The sequence below is a fragment of the Acyrthosiphon pisum genome, chromosome A3, assembly GCF_005508785.2.
Source record: "Acyrthosiphon pisum isolate AL4f chromosome A3, pea_aphid_22Mar2018_4r6ur, whole genome shotgun sequence".
NCBI classification, from domain to species: domain Eukaryota; kingdom Metazoa; phylum Arthropoda; class Insecta; order Hemiptera; family Aphididae; genus Acyrthosiphon; species Acyrthosiphon pisum.
The window spans coordinates 27,022,251-27,039,268 of NC_042496.1; the positions used below are offsets into that span (position 1 = coordinate 27,022,251).

Consider the following 17,018-nt stretch of genomic DNA (forward strand, 5'->3'; position numbering starts at 1 on the left):
TAAAATATAATCTTTATCCAATATTATACAATAAAAAAATTAATTGTGCAAGAATGCAACAGAACATTATCGTAACGGCGTGAGTGATAGGAGTGTCCAGTTATACTATTTCAAAGTATTTTATTTAAATTAATAACAGGAAACTTGCACTGCTCTTTAAAAGGATTGGAATGCACCTCGTCATTAAGTAGGTCACTACTGTGACACAGTGGTCTACAACTTATGGGTCACACGAGCTTTGAAATCGGATCGTAAATTCGCAATAATATACTTTAAAATTTAAAAAAAAAACTATATGGTAATTTTTTTTTTTTATTTCAGTAGGTTGAACTAATTTTTTCCAAAAATACTTTATATACGATATATCTAACATTTAAGTAAATGCTGATCTATACTCCGGGAAACTCCTATAAACCACGGATCTACAGTAAAGCTACATACTCTACGGAACTAGTGCCAGCTGAACGTCCCAGTATTAGCTCAGAATCCCCATGTCACTGTGTGAAAAATGGTCAATCGGTTAGTTCCAACATCCGGTCGGTTGGTCGTCCGTCGGTTTCGCTTAAGTCAGGTACGATTAGCTACCGTGTCCACACAATATATGATATATCCTATCAACAACGAATTATAATTGAGAAGTAGACCACACTAGTGGTGCAAGCAAGTACTCGTGGGGGCTTCCTCACACTATTTCGGCGATGGGGTGGGACCATCAATCAGACATTTGATTTTGATTGGTTTTCAAACAACTGGAATGACTGGAATCAGCCGTTCTCTGTGCGAAACAGTATGTGGAAAACGGCCAACAGAGTTTTCGTGGTCCAATGACGACGCACGACTGTTTATCCGTCGGAATGTCGGATTCACCCTTGACTCTTGAGAAATGATTATGATAGAGGCCGTAAATCTCCGCATCGTTCAACTAATTCTAAGAGCTAATGTGAAGTACACCTAGAGTGTAGCCGTAAGACTCGGAATAACTAGTGACGCACTGTAAAATGATGTACAGAGCTTTGTGATAAAAATATCTCGAGATCACTCCAATCATTTTAAAAATTAATTGTGTATAGAAAATAAAAATATACGTTATGGTGAAACTTTTTAGGTCTCTTAGATTAATATAATATTTTAAAATCATCAAAATAACTAAAATCAATTTAAGTATAATCGTTATAGGTGTTAAATAATATCAGATTTTGTCAGAATTTGAACAAGGATCAAACGTTTAGAAAACAAACCTAGCCTGTCTAGCCTAACTGCTATGATAACAACTCATGAGGAACATTGCATTAATTTTTCAAGATTTTTGGAATAGTAGCAAAAACTTAAAATGTTCAAACATTTATAAGTTGAAAACAACATTCTCTAAAAATTATATTATATTAATATCCATATTACAATTTTAACAAAACTATTCAGTGAATGTTATGTTCCAAGTATTTATGGTCAATATTTTTTGAATTATAAGAATAAAACAAAATTGATTTTGTTGAAAATTGGTGTTACATAATTATTGTTGTTGTGTCGCTGTAATCTAACGATTGTAAAAACTCCTGGACCTGGTGTCATAATTTTATCTAACGTATTGTTTCTTACTGTAATAGTCAATATTCAATAAAGATTTTTGTATAACGGAAAACCTTTAAGGTTGGTGGTTTATGCACCGGAACATAATAGGTACATCTAGACGGTAACTCACGTTATTTAACGCAATACACAATATTATATAATATGTTCCAATGTTCATCAATGCATTGCACGTATCGTGGTAGGTGTCTGCCGTGACAGTGGAAGTTTGTTAACCCAATAACAAACGTTGGAAACTTGCAAACACTTAGTAGTTATTACAGTGAAACCGATTTCAGTAGGAGCTCAATATCCTTAATAGTCAATGTGGATAGAATAATGCAATATTGACAAAGGGTAATTGACTTGAATTTGAGAGGCGTAGTGGGACCAAAATAATGAAAGGTCCTCTTTAGTTAATCAAGAATTTTTTTAATGATTGCCGCAATTCGCCGTTTTGATTATTAGACAATCATTAGAAATAGGTAGTAAAAGTAAATCCGTCGGTTCCTATGATGGAAATAAAATCGTTTTTTCACTCGGAGAACATTTTAAATGTATACAGTTGTATTAATAAGATATTATTAAACGTTGACATAAAACGGATTGTTTATGACTTCGACCTAAGCTTAAGAATATTCCGATATTTTTCCAAAAGAGAAGCATATCGTGTAAACGTAATAAACAATTTACATTTCTTCTCACCAGCTTTCAAAGAGAACAAAAATTATAACTTTTTTTTGGTGTATTATTCCAAGCTATTAGCCATAATAAATTGCTTATATTTATTAATTATTACTTATTACTTTATATTTATTAACCCTGACACAAAGTATCAGAAATTGCAAGTGTGTAGTATAGTTTTAAAAAGTACATACTAATAGCAATACTAGTATGCAATGTTGGAGTCCATCAACGTGCATTAAAATTACAATGTAGCTGTTTTACTGGAAGCGAGTACTAGGAAGAAGAATTATAAAAAATTAAATGTTAATTAACTTTGAACTCAAATATACTACATAAAATCAAGTTTGATATTAGCTTAGCTGTTTTTTATTTCAAGCGTATAATATAATTCTAAGTATGCAAAATAATAATAATGTAACTACATTACTGAATATTATTGAAAAAAAAATGTTATTTCTTTAAAAATGTAGACATTTTTTTTCTAATTATAATGATTTGGAAGTGGTACAAAGGAGTATTATGGATACCTCATACGTATAATAAAATAGGTATCATCTCAATGTACAAAAAATATGTAATACGATTTCTTTTTTGAAAAAAATACTAAAGGTACAAGGTGGCCAAAATTTCACTTATAACGACATTACGCAATCATTATTTTCTAGTCTGCAGAAACATCTCGACTTGACAACGTGATTGAAATTATAACTTATAAGACGTACCACAATTCGTGTGTACCTACGATCGGTGGTTGGCATAGAATAGACTGATTTTCTACATTATTTTATTATAAAAAATTGAAATTTTAAAATAATTTTAAAATCTAGTATACTCGATGCTATTATTTGGTCGTTATATTGTTCTTTTGATATTGGGCCTTATAGCTTATTTTATAATAAATGTACGTAAATTAAATAAAATAATTTGCAAATGTTCATGATTTTGACGTGACCTAACATATTGATTACAAATATTTAATATTTTTAAATTGCTATAAGATTAACTTATGAGAAATATTTAATATTATTAAAAACTTTTTGATTTTCAATAAAAAAATTATCAATATAAATCCAAAATTAAAATTAAAAACTAAATCTATAAAAATTTTAATCATACCACAGGTCTATAATTTAATCAACCCTCCCCCCTCCCAAATAAAATAAAATAAATAAATAAAAAACCAACTAGATCCAATTTTTATGATTTATCGCCCTCTAGTTGAAGATTAAATAATTTTTTTCTACTATAAACTGTGTGATTACTCATTAGACTCAATAGAAAAATAATCGCACATTCGCACCACTCAATATCCAAAAATAATTTCGTTAAAATATTTCGTTATCATAGCACTTAAAATCTAAATTTAATTTCCTTTAATTTTGTGTTATACTCGGAATGTAGTAAGTGATAGTTATGCTAATCAATATTTCTTTATCGAAACTCTGCATTGTATTAAGATTCATGACGTGTATTCACTGATTTACTATTTAGTGATTCACAATTCACTGACTTTAATTTTCAATTCTTTGATCGTTCACAAATTTAGACAAAAAAATATATCAACATGTAGGTAGTTTATCTTCACAAATCAATGTTGTAGCCTAATTGAAGTCAGTATATTCTTTATTTTGTTTGTTTTCAAAATCAAATGTTTTTATTTGTCTTGTAATTCATTAAAATAATAATTCCCCTAACGATTAGGTAATACTTGTTTTTGTTAAATAACTAATAATAAGTTACTAAAAAATAATTGAATACTTAACTTTTATAATATTGATAATCAACTTAACATCGTAATTCACAAGAAAATACATCAAACTTTTATGTTGTTTATTTAAAACATTTTTTAATTTAATTTATTTACAAAAATTATTCCACATTTTATATTTTATTTCACGTGTTCGAATTCAAAACTTAGCTAAAATTGTATTTAAATTTTAGAACTATTATTATTGTTAACGCAAGTTTTAATACATTTTATAGTCAATATTATTGTTTTCGAACGTTTTTATAATTTTTATTAAGGAGTGGTTTTTTATTATAATGTAATTCTTATCATTCTCATAGAACGTTTTACATTAATACTACACCAAATAAGAATAAAGAAAACTCAAATATCGTAAGTAATTATTATTTTCTAAATTAAAAATAAATTAAAAAAATTGTTTAATTAAAATGTCAACGCGTTTATCAAAATTGCCCGAATAATTAAAATACAAAAATAAGTGTAATATGAAATTTTATCATGTTTATAGTATATATTATATGAAATTTTCAATAAGTTTCATATATTCTTCCAATGCTTCTAAAATTATTTTAAATGTAATTATTGGAAATCTATATCCTATATGCCTATAATAATTTAATATACATGAACTCAAATTTCTAAAAAATGGAAAGTATTGAATATTGATAAAATATTTTACATGTATATTTAATAAAACTAAAATATAATTAATAAAGCTAATATTAATAAAGTGTCTAGTGAAATAGGTATAATAATTGTATAATTGAACTAATTTTCGTAATTTATTGTGTTCATTGGTGTGTAATATATTACGTAAACGAAAATACTATTTAAGTATATAACAGCTTTTACAAAATTTTAAATATATAGTTAAAACACTTAACCACATCAATTTTTATTTAGGTATAATTGATGGTAAAATATTATGAATTTGTTAAAAATCTAAAAAAAATCGTTATTATACTTGAGAGGGTAATCTTCTAGACATTGACCACCTATAAAAACATTTGATCACCATCCACAAACAAAAATGATTGCTTGAGTTTAAATTTATATCAAGACATCAAGTAGATTAAAATAATACCTGACACTATCGGACCTTGTGTTCGGTGACCAATCCTTTGAATAAGTAAATCTTCGACTACCACCGGTTCTCAAATTCCTTGCGTCATTCCATCGAATGAAATGATGTTTGAACGTGTTTTTAACTTCAGAATTGACAAAGCAGTAAAATATTGCCACCATGAAGCCCTGTACAAATAAAAATGAACCATAAAAATGTAAATTTAAACTGGCGTTAAAACATAATAAAACACTGCATTGCATGTATCAAGGATAAAAAGAAAATACATTTGTTTTTTTTTTTGTTCATATAAATTAAGAAATATTCTCTCTTAATATTCATTATTTTATAATTTTAAATAATAATATCGTATTACATCGTAAATCAAGATTCAACTTAAACATTATTTATTAAATATTATATAACGTGCATTATACATTATTTTATACTATGCTCTTACTCAGATTATATTATATTAAGCGAATCGTGTGAAATCAGTCAGGTGTAATCCCAGAGACACCTGGGATACCTGACTGACTTTTCTAAAAAATAATAATAATATATTTATCAACATTTCTAAGCTTACCTGCATAGACAAAAGTGTAGCTCTACCATAGGAATAATAGTTAGCGTAAGTACCGGATTCCGTAGGCCCGACCATGGTTAGTATATAGGTAACGCCTAACAATGGTATGAGAACTAACAAAGCTTTACTGGCTTTGCGGTATTGTTGGGTTTCAGCCGAATTCGCTGACCTTAGCTTTGTTATTAGTACCTACAAATGTAATATTATGTTATGTAAAAAAAAAATTAAATTCAAGCAAATTGTTAGAAACACATTTTATTTAAAATATAATACTTTATTTACCACCAAAATCTGGCATACCAAAGTAACTATACACCTGGTTCAGCGGTGTATTTATGGGGGGGATTTGGGGGATAAATCCCCCTTTGTATTTTCTTTGCTATTATTAAAGGATTCAAGTATACATATATAGACACTGAATCGTCAATCATTTAAGTATTTACTATGTATTTTTCATTTTTGTAAATACAGTAAGAAAAAAACTGTTATTATTACGCCACTGAAACTCCGCAATGTCGTAAATGGTGCGTTTTCTGTATAATATGCGGGTTGCACTCAACGTACCAGCTAGACACGGCTGTAGTAGGTACTGTACAGTTGTAAATTTGTAAAATAAAAACAAGATATATTAAGACTAAAATACCGAAATCAATATATTAAATTATGGTATTGTCTTATAATAGTATATTACACGTAATCACTAATCAGTCTATTGAGAATCGGAAATCGGCATTCTTATCTTATTTGTATTGAAAAACGTACAGTGGACATAAGTATCGATAAAGTAATTGATGAATTGGCAATAAAACAGAGAAAATTTGATTTTGTATTGTAGGTAAGTATAAAGTAACGGAAATATGAGTATGTAATTATTATTATTTATTATAGTAAAAATAAATATTTATGATAGATACTATTATTTTTGTACTAAATTTATTATTGTGTTATTGGACATAGGTGGGTGATAGTAGGATGGTAATTATTAAAGAGTTTATACTTTATTCTCTAAGAATATTTTATGAGTGTAAATTAAAAATTGAAATTTATTTCAAATCTAATGAAAAATAATCAATATGTTATTTTTATTCACTAAAATTAATGACTAATAATTGGTATTAAATGTTGTTTAAACTGTATAGTACGTAGTGAGTAAATATAGGAAACCTCAAAGGGGTGTGTGGGGACAAAGCCTCGCACTATTATATATGTAATTTAGTGCCTCATCCCCTCTTTTTAGCAATTCCTAAATACGCCGCTGATCTGATTGTGTTAACAACTGAATATTTTATTATAATAATGTCCACAAGAATACATTTATTAAATACTCGTTATAAAAATATGATACTCAGTAAAAATAATACGACAATAATATTCAATATATTATTCCAAATAATAAATTAATAAATCATTACCATCATTATAAACAAAATTACAAGAATATTTGTTGATTAGTACATATTATTATAATCGCTGACTATATTTAAGTATATAGATATAACAGGAAACAAGTGATCAAGTGGGTACCGCTCTGCTAAACATTAGGTATCAGGGGAGTCACTCTAATGGATGAGTTAATTGTGAATTCTATGGACAATGATATATAAAATAATTGTAATATACGAAAAATGATTCTAAACAAAGACAGTCTGGCAACCTATAATACTAAGTATAATTAAGTATAATTAATGATATCATTGCTATTTAAGTAATTTATTAACGAAAATATTGCCTTTCAATATGTCGTTGTGTATATAAAATACAATAATATACTTTAAAAGATTCAAGTACTCACAAATCATATTTTTAAATGACAACAAATTAACTAAAATTGTTATACTTCGTTTAAATATCTAATTTCATCCAAACTTGAACTTATGTTTTTCCCTAAGACCTAATCTTTTGAAAATTACTTGGATTTTTTTATTTTGATTCTCGCCCCTCCCAAAGTATCAACTTGATAATTGATTCACTATCCTACTAGAAAAAATGCTCAGAATCTAAAATGAGAGTTAATATTCACGTAGGTACAGTTTATTTATATACAATAAGTCACAAATAGATTATATTTAAGTACAGAATTATCTGAAATTATTTATTATATGATACCTTATAAAAACTAGTAATAACATAAAATATGGAACAATGGAATAGTTGGTAAAGGTTATTATAAAAGCTAAAACTATACATATTGTTTATGCTGAGTTAACTTTAACTTTATAATCAATAATCAATAATCAATAATCTGAAATTATTTATTTACTTCTTAGTATACCATTTATAAGTAAAACTAAAATCGTTAAATAAAAAAAATAGTTAATTTAGTAATAGTGATTTATTTTTCGGCATTTACAATTTATATACCTATGTGAAGTGGTTAACGCCTTAATTTCAAGGATTATCCCCTGCCTCTTCACACCTCTTAACTTAACTTTGATTTTAGAAATTGAGTCTTGTTTATATTTTTATCGTGTTTATAATATATAATATATTATATATATATTTTACACAAATATTTTTTTATACTTTAAAAATGAAAACAAAAGTCAACTTACCCACATGATTTTTGATAGAAAAACTAAGTTTACTATCAACACTATTATCGCCGGCCCTTGGTAGATCCAATCATGCACGGGATGTGGTGTCATCCAACTACAAGAATCACTTCTTTCCTGTAACAGAAACATAAATATGTGCTGTAAGTTTTTTGCTGGTGCTCTTTAACTTTTCGACTGGGTAACAACAAATAATTGAATTTAAGAATGGATTAGTATAAAGACAATAAGCCATAATGAATATTTAAAAGAGCAAATTGATATTATTTTTTATAAAATTTTCAAAATATTAAGTTATTGTATAAAAAAAAAATAATAATAAGCGAAGAATTATTAAATTTGTATATTGAAGTAGGTTTATAAATTCTGAATAGCATACGCATGACATTCAGTTAGCCAGCATTTTACCATCATCATAATCGTACTGTTCATTGTATTAAATAACGCATTTTAATATTACAATTTACAACCATATAATTATCATAAATATTGTACCTACTTAATACAAAGTTATATCACATATTATCTAAATCATTTAAAAATTAGAGAAACAAAAAATAAGCTGTCATGAAAAAAATAAACAAATGGAAAAGGTTCGTTTTGATTTTAAACACCTCAATTTATTCTCAAAAACAAAAGCCAATGGTAAGCAAGCAATTTTATTACCTGCCAAATTAAATTATATATTTTTATTTAAATGTAATAAAATTAATCAGGGTTGGGATATTTTAAACATTTTATTTTGAACTCTTGAGTTGATATTATAAAAAGGTCATCACTTATTTTTGAAATGTTTAGGAGTAATTGAACAAACATTGAGCCTTGAGTAATATTCCAGGTATAGTTATCCCCCGGTAAAAATGTAGTGTTAGAGGGGTATAAATTATACAAAAGTGTGTGGCCGGGTGGGATACTGGGATTCAGGGTATCGTCGTGCTACGGTACTAAAAATATAAATAGCCAAATAGATATTATACGAAATATTATTTTTCACGTAATATGTTTAAATAATATTGTTTGTCGATAGCAACATTTATAATCATCACATTGTCTCGTCGACGATAAGCAATTTCTTCACAGTGAAAAACAAAACTAAAAATCTTGTTTGAAAGGATTTTGTTTTTAATATTTTTTATTATATTTTAAATACAAAATATAATAATAATAAGTATTTGAAATACTTCTGTCCAAAAGTATTTCAAATGTATTTGAAATACATAAAAAGTATTTAAATATTTATCAAGTATGGGTATACATATCCTAGGATATAGTTACCCTCCTGACGAACAGTTTTCCAAAAGTGTATTAATCTTGATGTGGTGTATTCAAGACGTAATAGGTAATACTATGATTTATACAAATATATTTTATTATGAAAATTCAAGATAGTATGTATGCCTTATAATGTAATACATTACCTATTATAATTAGGTAGGCACAGTATTAATGTGTACAGGCATACTGCTTATTGACATAAAAAATAAAATACTTAAATAGCTATTAAAAAAAAAATTAAATCACCATAATTTGTAATTTGTAATTTGTATATTGACCGCTGCACATTACATTAAATTGATTTGTACAATATAGGTACCCATCAATGAATAGTAATTACCCATATATTATTTACAAGTATACTTATCAAAACAGTTAATGCTCAGTCACTTACAGGTAAGTAATCATTGGGTAAATTTGATACTCAGACACGAGGCAACAAAAGTAAAATATAAAACACTAACAACCAATTGGGTGCTAACTGTCGATCCCGCACACAACAGCTACAGTATACAGTCCGAAACTGATTGAACCAGATATCTTATAAGATGTTTTAATAAGTTGGCTCAATAGCTCATGCTTAAGTTTGTATTGGATCACAAGAAAACCATTTAATGTTTGATACGTATCGAAACGAGAAATGTAATACTTTTAGCATTTCTAGCAACTCTGCAACTATATAATACGAAACAGCACGCATTCCAATACACCCCCTTAAATTCCATTTTATCTACGTGAAATAGAACATTTCTGCCATCTTGACAGTAAGGGATTTTGATAAACTTTTGAACATCACGATATTTTTATTTCACTGAAAAATGAAAATTAAATATTTGAGATTATGCATAAAAATTTGTGTAAAATTAATTTTAAATATTTATTTGTCATACATTTATATATTGCAATTTGCGGTTTCTCACTTATCTTTGCATTATTTTTAAAATACTACATTCTACAAGTTTATAATTTATATAACTTAAGTATTGTAATGATATGCTCATACACCATTATAATAAATAAACTAAAATCTTACAGAATACCTAATAAACAACGGCCAGACTGTCGTTTGTAAAAATCGGTCACATTCAATAAAACCATTTACAACGACAAAAAAGAGACGATCTGTATGATATGTCTACGGATTAAGATATCGGCACGCACTTATAACGGTAAAACGTAGGGTGTGTGACTATATTATATGATGCCACCAGAGAAAGCGAAAGGCAAAAAAGGGTATCTGCCGCCAAAGAATAATCTAGTTCCCAAGCTCACGATAACTTTTTGATAAAACCGCCTACCACTTTCTGGTCAGCATCTTCGCGTCGTCCCTTAAACGAGTGCATGAGCACTAGCCACCGAGTAACAATCTCTCAAATCTTAATACCGATTTCAACGAGCGACAACTGGACTTCTTATGGTAAGCCATAATTAGTGCGTTCTTTATTTCAACTTGTGTATTTGAAGTATTACTTTGTGTTACCTAAAACCTAAAGCTCCTACAACATAATCTACAGACAACTGCAAATCAGGTAAGACATTTAATATAATATTTTATATTTGTTTCAGTATTACATTATATGTGCTTTTTACATAAAATATATTATACGGTGTGTTTGATCTAATTCTCGAATACACGATCTCGAGAGCCCTCCGAACACACGGAGGAAGGTAATAGCGTAATTTTACTATTTTAATATAACCATCGACAGGAGTCGTTTTTATAATTATCGTATAAAGATATATCAAATGAGATTATTTACATAAAATCATATAATATATGAACACAACGAATATAATTTGTTTATGTTATGCTAAACTTAAAGTATACTTAAAGTATATAATCTAAAAAAAAAAAATAGTACATTTGATAAATATGAATAGACATGAAATTATTATTATTAAAACGTGTTTGCATTAAATATTATTACGTATCTCATTTTGGACCTTGTATATTATCTCAAATACTGGGGAAACAGATTAACAAAACGCGCTCTGGTGGAAACAATTTGTACCTTCCTATTCGGGATGTATAGATATAGTTTTATATTGGTTATGTTACTTTTTATAATAAACTAATTTTGGTATCGAAACTTTATACGCTTTTATAGCTAACTGTATGTATACGTTAGTAAGTACAATTTCAATTAATATTATCGAATACATTCAAATACACTTCACTCAAAGCAAAATGTATGCGAAATGTCGGGAAAATACATACAATCTCCCGACTCCACGTAGGGGGGAACCCGTCTAACCATAAGTACGATAGACGTCGAAAGCGCTCCCAGTGTTAATCTATCTTCCCAATATGTATGTACAATTCATATAAAATAATTTTGCGGACCGTTAGTTACTAACGTGTTCTGAGGTCAAGCGTCTCTAGTTCCCGGATGGGTAACCACCGGAGTTTTTAGTGACGAATACGCGTAATCCTCAACTAACCGTAATCCCCATACAAAAATGCTAATGGCCATAATTGAAGATGCATAAGACCAATAAGAAAAAAAATTATAATTTCAATATGTATATTTATTTTTTTTTTTCTGTTTTGCTTTACCTACTGACCATTCAAGCGTTTTTACAGCTTCTATATAAAAAAATATGCAACATCCTCAATCTTTTGCATCTGCAAGTCTCCTTCCGTCAATACGTCTTTTAAAATCGTTTATCATCAAATAAACCACCCAACATAGAAATAATCTTCCTATCGGTCTTTTTCTATTTGGCTTATTAGTGAGTACTAGTTTAATTAATTTCTCCTCTGCGCTTCATACATGTCCACTGTCCAACCATTCCAACCTTCTTTATTTCACCAAATCTTGTAAATTGGGTCCATTGTACAGTCTATTTAAGTCCACGTTAATTCTTCAATCGTTCAACTGTGTTAAGATTTAGTTTAGGTCCACTTTTTTCCAAAGTATTTTCCTTTCAAAAATCATTAGGTTAGTCTCGTCTAAGTTGCGTTATAGATACGTCATACGGGCATACGGCACACCAGGAACGAATTTTCAAAATTTTGAAATTTTATTTTTCTTTATTTTATAACGCTATTTGTACGTAGTGGTCCAGAATTTGTATGACCAAATGATTTTTTGATATTATATCTAAGAATTCTGAACCCTTTCGGTCATGCAAATTCTGAAACACGGCGTACAAATTCATACAAATAATGTTCTAAAGGATAGAAATTAAAATATACTATTTTCAAAATTGTGAGCTGGTGTGACGTGTGTTTAGTGATAATGCGGCATGGGTACTGGGTAAGCTGTAGTATGTACAGTTTGTACTTTGTATATCTTGAAAAGAGCTTATATGAAAAATGTTTACTCGTTGCGAAAATCCTCGACTTGCTCCACATATTCTGAGCTTTATTTCGTTATACGAATTGTTTTTATAGTTAATGATAATACCTATAAGTATTTTAAATTATCAATCTATTCAAAGGTTAACTAACCAATTATTTTCATAAATTTTAAGACCCATAGTTTGACATTACTGGATAAGTTTTCTATCACTTCTTTCTATTTCGATTTTAAATCATCCAAATATCACAATGTCATCAGCATAATATTATGTTTATAGAATCTGTACTACTATTGTTATCATGATCTGAATGATTTTTTTCTCGAAAAAGTTAAAAGTTGTCTAAATCAATATGGAGTTTATTAAATGTTAACAATTATTATCCGTCATAACGCAGGTACCAAGATACATAATTTATAAAAAAAAATTTTATTGTTTTACACTTTTAAAAAACTTGTATTGTGTCCTTCTTATAGATCTCAATGTTCTCCAGAGTTATTTTTTCTGATGTTCTCTTTTGCTGTCTAATTGTTTTATTTGTCATGCTCTGCGTTGAGTGTACTTCTCCTAATTAGATGTTGTATCATGTTTTCTTATCACTTCTTGTCATTCATTGTTAAATTAGTGGTTTTTCTTTATTATTTTATTTATTTCAAGGATTTTTTCTGCTTTATTTATTGATTATTTTATACTGTATACCTACATATCATTATATATATACCTATATTAATAAAATAATATTACACATGCATTATTAACTATAGGTAGTTAAAATAAATGCAAATGTATTGACACAATATAAAGATCTGTATATCACCAATAAATTTGATAAATATCGTATACATTGGATGTTCATTTAAAAAATTCTTGATAAAAATATTTAACTTTCAATTATATAATAATATGACTTGTAATACAAAAAAATGATTTCCATTGATTTCATTTCCACAGAATGTTACGAATAATAAATTACCTACTAAAACATTTTTTTATTTAGTTAATCTTTTTAACACCTTTTTTAAATTATTTAAGTTCCACGTGACCCCTTTTTAAACCACTCAAATACTTTGTATTGGCTGATTATTTAAATATATCAGCTAGGTGCCTATCGAAAAAAATACACTGCGAATTTGAATAGTCTGAAATAACCAAACGTGTATTACAAGAGGGTGAAACAGTGTAAGTACCTAAAACAACAGTCAACGATTCGTTATTATGTTTCCACTCTTTGATTAATTCGTACACTAAACAAAAGCTGAAAAATTAGATTTTCCTACTTTCTACCAAGCCTGTCAAACCATTTTTAACAGTATGGGGCACGCGTGAATTTGTGAAACCATCAGCGAACACAGTTCTTTGCTTTTTTGACGGATATAAATATGTGGTCAACTTTCCGAATGCCACTATCAAAAATAATCGACGGTTCAAAAAAATATTTAAGCCAATTGAAATAAAATAAAAATAAGGCGACAAAAAAAATCAGATAAAAAGAGGAGGAGATGTCGCTCTACTGTATAGTAGGTTTCAAGTTTACCTCGTGATTGAGTAAGTCACTGTAATAAATGTGTTAAATTTGAATTCATTGAATACCTACGAAAAATGATTCTGAGCGTAGATGGTGACTGGTGAGTTAGCCTCTACCTATATGTTGAAAGATATTTTATAAATTATTTATATTACTATAAGTAATTTATTTTAGATCCTAAGTGGAGTAATTAATATATTGCTTTTACAGTGATGTGTGTGTTGTTACTTGTTACCTTTTAAATCAGTAAAATTGTTACTATCTTTTGTACCTTTAAGGTGGTTTCTAGTGAAAGTTAGATATAGTTGTTATTTGGGTAATCTCTACGACTCTACTATTTTTTAGTAGGTACTTTTAAAAATAATTCATTAGGAAAAATAATTATTAATTTTAACAAAATGCATTGTTTTTTTAAATTGAATCAAAACTGCTTACCGATAGGTCACAGATTATATTTAGGTATCATAATAATTATCTTTATCGATATTTTATAGAAGTGATACAATTTCAAAAAATTATTTCTCATTTTATACTATTTAATATTTATAGACAATTAAAATATTTAGATTTTTAATTTTTTACTATTTATCTATATGATAACATTTTTGTTTGGAAGTCAAAAAACTCGATAGTATAATACAACATTTCTCAGAAGTTTTTCTTAAACTTGCAAAAAATATCAAAAATACATAATTGAAAAAACAGTTTTTTTAATTAGTGTATTTATTTAATGTCTAATTTTAATAGATAGCTTAGGTGTGAAATTTTAATAAAAGGTTCATAATAAGTTAGTTTAACATATTATATTGAATATTTAAGTACTCAATCATAATATATTATGCTTCATTTTTTATAAACATTTGATCCTAACGTTTTGAAAACCCACCTATTTAAATAAAATATAAAATTGTAATTATTTTATTGTAATCGAAAAAACATTATTGTGTTGACATGAGACTATATTCTATTATGTATCATATTTATTCTACCTTCTACTGAACAAGTTAAGTTTTATACTTGAACAAAATACTTCAAAAGTAGTAACTAAAGTAGGTACCTGATAAAAGTATAGATGTGGCAATATGTAAGTATCCCTTAAAAAATTGTTTACAGACAAGCTGTGAAAACAATTTTGATATATTTTTAATATGCTTATTACAGATTAATTTTTTTAGGTAGTCTACCTTGATCATTCGAAATTGTATGAAATAATATCTAAATTAATTTATCTTTTTACATTTTAAATCTATATAAGTATATTTTTATAATAATATACCAATGGATGATTCCTAGTTATGACTCATTCGTGTACCATAAACTAGGTTAAATATTATTTTGGAACAGTATATTATAAGATCCAGTTTATTAAAAAACATTCTGTTGTTTTTAAATTTGAATTAAAACTAATATCAAAAATATAAAATACTACGTACTTAAAAAATTATATTCAAATAATTATAAGTGATGCACATTGTGCAACTTAAACTAAATGTAACGTTAACGATGTTTTTCCATCACAATGATTAAAAAGTTACTTAAGATAAAAATAATAAGATTATCAATAAACTTTTCATAACCTAACTGTTAAACTTCGGGAGAACAAAGAAATATTAATTCATTTTTTATTCCTATAATATTTAGATGAATTTAAATATTATTAAAACATTCAACTTACCTCTACTTCAATTGGTGTGATGATCTTAGAAACACCCCAAACAATCATAATTACGAGCGGGAAACCTGTAACATAATAAATATTATCGGACACAGACCACAGTATTATATTAATATTTAAACGGCTGTAATGGCATTTTTAAAGTATTAAATTTTAAATTTAAATTTATAAATTGTTATTTTTCATACATAAATGTATATCCTCTAGTTGGTTTGAAATTTAGAGGACGTATCACAGACATTAAATGTTGTCTCCATTTTTCAAGTCCGTAACACAATAATTTTACGCCTTGCAAATAGCAGATCACGTTTAGCTTCATTAGTTTAAAAATTAGAGTGAATCGTCAGTCGACCTACTATGAAACTTGATGGTAATAACACTATCTGTTTTACGATAGTTCATTTTTTTAGCAAGTTTTGCTTATATAATATGGTGTGAATTAAAAATGGTCATAACTCACTTAAAAACTAAATTATTGTAAAAACCCACATACAGAGACAGGTAATGTTTTTACCATCAAGTTTTATCAATTAGGTAAATTCACTCTAATTTTTTAACTAACAAATCTAAATGTGATCTTCTGAGCGAACATTTTCAATGTTACACACTTGTAATAGTGAGACAATAAATGCCAATGTTATGTCCTTTTAAGGGTAACACAGAATTAACATTCCACCAAAATTAGGAGAGAAAAGGATATTTCTATATATTATAAAATAATTTAATAATAAATAACAATGTTGTACATCGTACATGAAAACTAAAAAAAGGTGGGTAAGTGGATGTCGCTCTGCTGTACAGTAGGTTACACGTGGGTCACTTTATAATGGATAGTATTAAATTTGAATTCAATGATATAATATTACTGTATAAGAAAAACGATTCTGAGCGAAGACGGTATATCAGTCTAGGTATTAGACATAATATTATATTATAGTCTATAGCATTTAAAAAAAATTGACCTATAATAGGTACATATAATAAATTCCAAATTAATCATATCATAATATCTATTAGTACTTATAACGCGATATACATC

The 17,018-nt window shown here is 27.4% G+C and overlaps 1 protein-coding gene across 6 annotated transcripts in view; it reads right to left on the reverse strand.

Annotated features, from left to right (window-relative positions):
• The window catches only part of LOC100572659 (diuretic hormone receptor), a 106,569-nt gene that overhangs the window by 38,358 nt on the left and 51,193 nt on the right, over nt 1-17,018 (reverse strand). For 3 of the 6 annotated variants that reach the window (XM_029491800.1, XM_008185522.3, XM_016804920.2), the window contains exons 8-11: nt 15,980-16,044; nt 8,202-8,318; nt 5,650-5,838; nt 5,085-5,251 (exon numbers count right to left, since the gene is read on the reverse strand). In XM_029491800.1, coding sequence (XP_029347660.1) covers nt 5,085-5,251; nt 5,650-5,838; nt 8,202-8,318; nt 15,980-16,044 — 538 coding nt within the window. Of the gene's footprint in view, nt 1-4,894; nt 4,996-5,084; nt 5,252-5,649; nt 5,839-8,201; nt 8,319-15,979; nt 16,045-17,018 lie in introns of those variants that run through there. The other 3 variants (XM_016804919.2, XM_016804921.2, XM_029491801.1) reach the window with 2 other exon arrangements.